Below are 9,121 nucleotides of genomic sequence, written 5' to 3'. Positions count from 1 at the left end.
AATGAGTCATAGAGTCATCAATTCAACCGATTGCTTCAAAATGCTGATTTGTTCAGGAGCAAAGCAAATGGGTCATTGAACCACTCACTCAAACGATTCATTCAAAGAGTCGGATTCATTCAAGAGTGTTTTAAGTCAAATAAAACAGACTGTTTTGTGTCTAAAATGAAATCAACTTGTACTCATTATTAATGAAACTGTACTGTCTAAAATAAAAGTTATGACTGCTGGATATACTAAAATCAATGCTCTGCACTTCACTATAATGTAAATGCATTCACCCCGTGTTGTCCAGTGTCCTAAACCCATGTTTAGGTTCAGTAATTTTAGTCTAATGGTAATGTATAGGTCCTTTTCTATGCAATTAAAGTGAAATAACTGAATGTCAGTTCTTTAGTCACAGATCAAAAAGTAGATTAATTTAGATACAGTCTTTATTTGTAAAGTTTTTGCAGCACTGAATTTACAAACGGAACAGGATTCCCCCTTTATTTTATTAAATATTAGTACTTCATAAAACATAATACAGAGCATTTATTAGAACATCTTTCATATGCTTAAAGATTAAATACATAGATTTCATATCTTCAGAATCTGACTAATACATTGTTAAAAATATTTGTTCAATCCATTTTCAAAAGATTAAAACAATCTCAGTTTTGGATTTCAACATAATAGCTCTATAGGTAACTTTCACTTGTGCCATTCCTGTGGCATAGAGAAATGTTCAGATTTGGTTTCAATAAACCAATCCTCATTATTTCTCCAGCTCAGTGTACACATAAACAATGTGCTTTGTGTAAATCAGAAACAAAAATACCATAAAAATCACACATACCATACGTATCACCAGGCTCTATATGTGGCAAGAAAGACTAGTAAATGTTACAGCTAGATCATAACTTGGCTTGTTTTGCTTTGTGACTTGCCGATTCTTAATGCGACCAAAATAAATAAAAAAAAAAAAAAAAAAAATGGCACAATCATTTTGCAGTAGCATGATTTTATGTGTGAAGGTGATGCTTAGTGCATCACAGCTGACAACAGAAGTGATGCTAGGGTCATCCAGAAAGCTGTGAGCATACTAGCCAAGACTGGAGACTTGTTAGCTGTAAAAAAAAAAACAAAGAAAAGAAATGTTCATTCCCATTAGAGAGACCACAAAGCTTCTTAAAACATCCTAAAACATCTTTGGAATTTATTCATTCATATTGCTTTTATTGATTTTAGACACAACAGGGCCCCCACTACTTTTATTCTCAAGTGTTGACCTGGTCTATCATGTAATATTATTATAGCTGCTAAACCCATCACAGAGAAATTATGTACGAGTCATTACATGAAAACGTATGTCAATAAATGTATACTGACCAGTGGCTCCTGTGGAGTCTGTAACTTTGATAGTTGTTGGAACAATTGGCAATTTGACAGCTCCATTTCTTACGGCATCAGCAAGAGCGTTAGCCAGGTTTTCTGCAGTAGGACTAGAGACTTTGTTGAATTCAAGTCCAACGTCTGATACAATGGAGCCATTGCTGAGAGGAATTAATGATCAAATAAAGAATAAATTAAAAACTGCACCAGTAATCCAGTCAAACAAACAAAAAAGCAATCAACCAGAATAATAAATGAGTGAAAATCAATTTGTGATGTTGCCATTTTGATTGTTTATAAACATAGAATGTTATATAATTTACCTGAACCGCCGGACAAATGTGCGCCTGTGGCCCGTAAATTTTTTGAAAACTATATTAAGCTACAAAAAAATAAATAGTTCAGGAGAGATTTTAATTTTAAAATCATGATCTAGACAAAAGTTCAGATAATTTTTCAACTGAAGTATTACCATTACTCAAAGGACAAAATAATTACCTGATCAATGACAGTGTTTGCCAGATTAATGGCTGCAGGAGTGGACATATCTGATAGGTCATTTGTGAAGATTCCCATCATTTTGAAGGTTAAGTTAAACGCTTCAACGCTTACTGAGGTTGTTGCAGCTTGAGTCGTAGTTGAAGTATTGGCTGTAGCTGTCACATTTGTTTCTTTTTAGGCCAGAATTAAAAGAAAACGGGATATAATTTCATCAAACATGAATGTTTATGTCAATATTGACAATGTAACAGACAAGTATCAAACAACAACGACAAAAGCATCTGTGAACGCACACTGAGCACTGGCTGTGATATCAGTAGCATTGATGGATGTGGTATCAACTGATAAGCTGAAATTTCCAGATTTAATTGCATCATTAAAGGTGTTTGTCACTTCCGTCACATTAGGACTTCATTCCCATTAGAGAGACCACAAAGCTTCTTAAAACATCTTTGGAATTTATTCATTCATATTGCTTTGATTGATTTTAGACACAACAGGGCCCCCACTACTTTTATTCTCAAGTGTTGACCTGGTCTATCATGTAATATTATTATAGCTGCTAAACCCATCACAGAGAAATTATGTACGAGTCATTACATGAAAACTTATGTCAGTAAATGTATACTGACCAGTGGCTCCTGTGGAGTCTGTAACTTTGATAGTTGTTGGATCAATTGGCAATTTGACTGTTCCATTTCTTACAGAATCAGCAAGAGCTTTAGCCAGGTTTTCTGCAGTAGGACTAGAGACTTTGTTGAATTCAAGTCCAACGTCTGGTACAATGGAGCCATTGCTGAGAGGAATTAATGATCAAATAAAGAATAAATTAAAACTGCACCAGTAATCCAGTCAAACAAACAAAAAGCAATCAACCAGAATAATAAATGAGTGAAAATCAATTTGTGATGTTGCCATTTTGATTGTTTATAAACATAGAATGTTATATAATTTACCTGAACCGCCGGACAAATGTGCGCCTGTGGCCCGTAAATTTTTGAAAACTATATTAAGCTACAAAAATAAATAGTTCAGGAGAGATTTTAATTTTAAAATCATGATCTAGACAAAAGTTCAGATAATTTTTCAACTGAAGTATTACCATTACTCAAAGGACAAAATAATTACCTGATCAATGACAGTGTTTGTCAGATTAATGGCTGCAGGAGTGGACATATCTGATAGGTCATTTGTGAAGTTTCCGTCATTTTGAAGGTTAAGTTAAACGCTTCAACGCTTACTGAGGTTGTTGCAGCTTGAGTCGTAGTTGAAGTATTGGCTGTAGCTGTCACATTTGTTTCTTTTAGGCCAGAATTAAAAGAAAACGGGATATAATTTCATCAAACATGAATGTTTATGTCAATATTGACAATGTAACAGACAAGTATCAAACAACAACGACAAAAGCATCTGTGAACGCACACTGAGCACTGGCTGTGATATCAGTAGCATTGATGGATGTGGTATCAACTGATAAGCTGAAATTTCCAGATTTAATTGCATCATTAAAGGTGTTTGTCACTTCCGTCACATTAGGACTTCATTCCCATTAGAGAGACCACAAAGCTTCTTAAAACATCTTTGGAATTTATTCATTCATATTGCTTTGATTGATTTTAGACACAACAGGGCCCCCACTACTTTTATTCTCATGTTGCTTATATTTCTTTAAGTGTTGACCTGGTCTATCATGTAATATTATTATAGCTGCTAAACCCATCACAGAGAAATTATGTACGAGTCATTACATGAAAACTTATGTCAGTAAATGTATACTGACCAGTGGCTGCTGCGGAGTCTGTAACTTTGATAGTTGTTGGATCAATTGGCAATGTGACAGCTCCATTTCTTACGGCAGCAGCAAGAGCGTTAGCCAGGTTTGCTGCAGTAGGACTAGAGACTTTGTTGAATTCAAGTCCAACGTCTGGTACAATGGAGCCATTGCTGAGAGGAATTAATGATCAAATAAAGAATAAATTAAAACTGCACCAGTAATCCAGTCAAACAAACAAAAAGCAATCAACCAGAATAATAAATGAGTGAAAATCAATTTGTGATGTTGCCATTTTGATTGTTTATAAACATAGAATGTTATATAATTTACCTGAACCGCCGGACAAATGTGCGCCTGTGGCCCGTAAATTTTTGAAAACTATATTAAGCTACAAAAATAAATAGTTCAGGAGAGATTTTAATTTTAAAATCATGATCTAGACAAAAGTTCAGATAATTTTTCAACTGAAGTATTACCATTACTCAAAGGACAAAATAATTACCTCATCAATGACAGTGTTTGTCAGATTAATGGCTGCAGGAGTGGACATATCTGATAGGTCATTTGTGAAGTTTCCCGTCATTTTGAAGGTTAAGTTAAACGCTTCAACGCTTACTGAGGTTGTTGCAGCTTGAGTCGTAGTTGAAGTATTGGCTGTAGCTGTCACATTTGTTTCTTTTTAGGCCAGAATTAAAAGAAAACGGGATATAATTTCATCAAACATGAATGTTTATGTCAATATTGACAATGTAACAGACAAGTATCAAACAACAACGACAAAAGCATCTGTGAACGCACACTGAGCACTGGCTGTGATATCAGTAGCATTGATGGATGTGGTATCAACTGATAAGCTGAAATTTCCAGATTTAATTGCATCATTAAAGGTGTTTGTCACTTCCGTCACATTAGGACTTCATTCCCATTAGAGAGACCACAAAGCTTCTTAAAACATCTTTGGAATTTATTCATTCATATTGCTTTTATTGATTTTAGACACAACAGGGCCCCCACTACTTTTATTCTCATGTTGCTTATATTTCTTTAAGTGTTGACCTGGTCTATCATGTAATATTATTATAGCTGCTAAACCCATCACAGAGAAATTATGTACGAGTCATTACATGAAAACTTATGTCAATAAATGTATACTGACCAGTGGCTCCTGTGGAGTCTGTAACTTTGATAGTTGTTGGATCAATTGGCAATTTGACTGTTCCATTTCTTACAGAATCAGCAAGAGCTTTAGCCAGGTTTTCTGCAGTAGGACTAGAGACTTTGTTGAATTCAAGTCCAACGTCTGGTACAATGGAGCCATTGCTGAGAGGAATTAATGATCAAATAAAGAATAAATTAAAAACTGCACCAGTAATCCAGTCAAACAAACAAAAAAGCAATCAACCAGAATAATAAATGAGTGAAAATCAATTTGTGATGTTGCCATTTTGATTGTTTATAAACATAGAATGTTATATAATTTACCTGAACCGCCGGACAAATGTGCGCCTGTGGCCCGTAATATTTTGGAAAACTATATTAAGCTACAAAAAAATAAATAGTTCAGGAGAGATTTTAATTTTAAAATCATGATCTAGACAAAAGTTCAGATAATTTTTCAACTGAAGTATTACCATTACTCAAAGGACAAAATAATTACCTGATCAATGACAGTGTTTGTCAGATTAATGGCTGCAGGAGTGGACATATCTGATAGGTCATTTGTGAAGTTTCCCATCATTTTGAAGGTTAAGTTAAACGCTTCAACGCTTACTGAGGTTGTTGCAGCTTGAGTCGTAGTTGAAGTATTGGCTGTAGCTGTCACATTTGTTTCTTTTTAGGCCAGAATTAAAAGAAAACGGGATATAATTTCATCAAACATGAATGTTTGTCAATATTGACAATGTAACAGACAAGTATTAAACAATAACAACAACAAAAGCATCTGCGAATACACACTGACCATTGGCTGTGATATCAGTAGCATTGATGGATGTGTTATCAACTTTAAAGCTGAAATTTGCTGTATTAATTGCATCAGTAAAGGTGCTTGTCACTTCCGTCACATTAGGACTGGTGTTGTTTGTGTTGTCAAACTCCAAGACAGAATCTGCCACAACGGAGCCCCGACTGTGGGGAACAACCATGTTGAAAGTCAGTCATAATTAACCAACAAACAACTGAATGAGCAAATTGAACAATCAAATGGTCACATGATTAACAAACTGATTAACCAAACAACTATAAAGCAATCCACTAATCAAAAAATAAATAAAATGCATGTATCCATCAATTTTGATGAAATTACTATAAGTGAATGTACTGTTTTACCTGAATCTTCGAATCCTCATGCGGAAGAAGTTTGTAAAACGTCTCTTGTAAATTGGAGTAAACTATAAAAGATAGATAAATAATCATAAAAACATGTTATTTACATACAAGACTGTCATTTCTGTTTTTCAGATCAAATTTTGCTGCAAGAACTGTAGTTTTGAAACAGACATTTATTTTAGGTAGACTAAAAAGTAAATATTTAGCAAATTCTACAGCATGTAAAAACATAATGACCAATTGTAATTATTTTTAATATTGCCAATACACAGAATTACTGGTATCTACTGCTATTGCAATCAATATTACCGCATTGGTGATGTCCTCTGTCAGCTTTATAGTCTCAGGAGCATTAAGATTGGAGTAGCTGTCCTTGAACTCTTGATTGATTTTGAATACTATATTAACTGTTGCAAGTTTAGCAGGTGTGGAGACTGTTGGTGTAGCTGCTGTAGCCATAGTTTGACTGGTGCTTGCAGTTTGATTGGTGCTTGCCGTTTGATTGGCGTTTGCAGTTTGATTGGTGCTTGCAGTTTGATTGGTGCTTGCCGTTTGATTGGCGTTTGCAGTTTGATTGGTGCTTGCCGTTTGATTGGCGTTTGCAGTTTGATTGGTGCTTGCCGTTTGATTGGCGCTTGCCGTTTGATTGGTGCTTGCCGTTTGATTGGTGTTTGCAGTTTGAGTGGTGCTTGCCGTATGATTGGCGCTTGCCGTTTGATTGGCGTTTGCAGTTTGATTGGCGCTTGCCGTTTGATTGGCGTTTGCAGTTTGATTGGCGCTTGCCGTTTGATTGGCGCTTGCCGTTTGATTGGCGCTTGCCGTTTGATTGGCGCTTTCCGTTTGATTGGCGTTTGCAGTTTGATTGGCGCTTGCCGTTTGATTGGTGCTTGCCGTTTGATTGGCGTTTGCAGTTACTTCAGTAAAGGCTGGAAAATGAGTAAAGTAAAGGGAAAATGAGACATGGTAGAAATAAAGTAAAGTAAAGTAAAAATAAAATAAAATAACATTTAAAATAAAATAAATTATAATTATTATTGCTAAACTCTGAAATGCTAGATTCTATGCATCACCAACCATGCCTATTTGACTGGACTGAACTGCATTCCATTTTGTATTTCCATTGAGTAAAAAAATATTTTTGTAATTATGATAATACAGTTATCACTGTAGGCTAAAGATAGGTCTTTATACAGCTACATTGTTGTGAAAATCACTTATTGGAAATGTATGATTAGAACGTTTGTCACTTTCTTTTTCACAAACATTTGTTCTTGTTATTATGATTTTATTTTTATTTCGAATTATAGTTTCTCACCATAAAATCCTTTTGTAATTTAAGTGCAATTATGAACAATAACTATCACTACTTATTTAGAACAAGCGTCAGTACTAGGTTCTTACCAATTAGGCACAGAATAGGTACTACAATCCTCCACTCCATTGCTATGTTCTTTTAGTAATATCCCTAAAAATGGAAATGAAGCACATAAGTATGATGTACCAAAGTTCAAAAATCAAACACAATTCATCATATATCAGAATAAAATATAGAAAGCAAAATTCACATGGGTGGTGCGTTAGATGTCAACATTTTGAAAGGTATCAAGAGATGCATAAGCAACAAACAAATACAGTTAGAATTACAGATTTAATAAAACATCATATATTCCACACAAACACCCTTCAAGGCTGCATTAAGATTTCCAAAAAAAAAAAAAAACACTCACTTATTAAATAATAATCTTTGTCGTCTTAAAATTAGATTCATTTTTGTAACAGTTTATATTCATACAAATTGATTGGATACACAACAACTGAAAACATTTTCTTCTACTTACTTTTTGATTATTTCTGCACAAAACAAAAGGCAGTCCAGGTTAATCCGTTTAGCAAGTCCTTGTCATCAGTTTATTGATCACCTCTAAAAGAGCACAGCAGACAGGTTGGCTGACATTTAAAGTGAGACAGGTTTTTTTCATTTGAAGTACCAACCAATGAGAGTTGAGCATTGCTGAAGTTTTTGACAAACTTGAGGAACAACAGTATCAAAATAAATCTTTTGTTTCCTGGTACATACGTGACGGTCCATGATGACAGTATATGTTGCATTGGCAGTTTTTAACCAATTATGGCAAACTGGAAAATCAGTTAGTTCCATCAGTAGTAAAATTATACATTATCCATGTGGAAATATGTACTTAATTTAGTTATTTGGAAGTAACTTTTTCTTTCCTAAAATACAAGTAAAATACAAATTTGATATCCAGTGTATTTGCAATAGATTATAGCCAAATATGCATCTAATAAGAGTTATTCTAGTCAATAGGACTTGTTGATTTTAGACATTATAAATAGACATTCTGATATGACCTGGATAATCTAATCTTTACGGACACAATCAGATACTCACTAAGTGATGTGACATTAGCCAGCTATATCAAGCATGAGAATTGGCTAATTATTTTGCCTGTTTTATAACTTTTCAAGGTTATAGGTTGGGGTATTGGGTTAGTGTTAGGTGAAATTCATGATGAGGTGTGAGAAACGCCTGAGACATTCCTCTTGGACGACTCATTCTCAAAAGCAACAAATACATATATACTGCATCCATACTGAAATATATATTTTTTTACAAGTTAAAGTGTATTGAGAACAGGCTGAGAAGACAGTTGTCTAAATTGTATTTAGAAAGAAAAGGTGCAATAAAAGGTGTACTATGTTACAAATCATGTTGTATTTCCAGTTCATAAGCAAAAAAACATGAGGAAACTGTGTAACTGGCTTTTCCAGCAAATGTAGTTCCTCATAACTCATAATGCTTGTTCCAAACTAAAGTATAGTTAAGATTTGGCAAACATCTTCTACTGCAAAAATCAACAGCTTATCATTTAATGCATTATGATCTGTTCATTGTTTCCATGTGGAATTCTGCACAGCTATTCTTCATATGGTTGCTTAGCTGTTGTTCATGTTGTGAAATCTTTAATTTTACGTTTTTTCCATTGTGACTGCTAGTAAACAGGGAAGAATGTTTTCCCCGTGCCAAAACTTCAACGTCACAGAATGGTCACAAGCTTCTTTTTTTTTATTAATAGCAGTCAGTTCTTAAATTCCCCTGAGCAGTCTGATCTTTTAATTTCACAA

The 9,121-nt window shown here is 34.3% G+C and overlaps 1 protein-coding gene across 1 annotated transcript; it reads right to left on the bottom strand.

Annotated features, from left to right (window-relative positions):
- Nucleotides 1–416: 416 nt before the first annotated feature.
- Nucleotides 417–7,898, bottom strand: zgc:111983 (uncharacterized protein LOC550501 homolog). Its single transcript, XM_058781325.1, has 17 exons — nt 7,816–7,898; nt 7,379–7,442; nt 6,287–6,903; nt 5,978–6,039; nt 5,610–5,776; nt 5,307–5,479; nt 5,132–5,190; nt 4,806–4,969; nt 4,152–4,324; nt 3,980–4,037; nt 3,729–3,819; nt 2,832–2,885; nt 2,508–2,671; nt 1,873–2,045; nt 1,698–1,756; nt 1,372–1,535; nt 417–1,109 (listed from the first exon to the last, which is right to left on the bottom strand). Exons 2-17 carry the CDS (start codon nt 7,416–7,418, stop codon nt 1,024–1,026), a joined length of 2,304 nt encoding a protein of 767 aa, XP_058637308.1. The 5' UTR covers nt 7,419–7,442; nt 7,816–7,898; the 3' UTR covers nt 417–1,023.
- Between the last annotated feature and the right edge of the window lie 1,223 nt (nt 7,899–9,121).

The sequence above is a fragment of the Onychostoma macrolepis genome, chromosome 01 (assembly GCF_012432095.1).
Source record: "Onychostoma macrolepis isolate SWU-2019 chromosome 01, ASM1243209v1, whole genome shotgun sequence".
Taxonomy (NCBI): Eukaryota; Metazoa; Chordata; class Actinopteri; order Cypriniformes; family Cyprinidae; genus Onychostoma; species Onychostoma macrolepis.
Note: the sequence above shows the minus strand (reverse complement) of the source record. Positions and strands in the feature narration are given on the sequence as shown.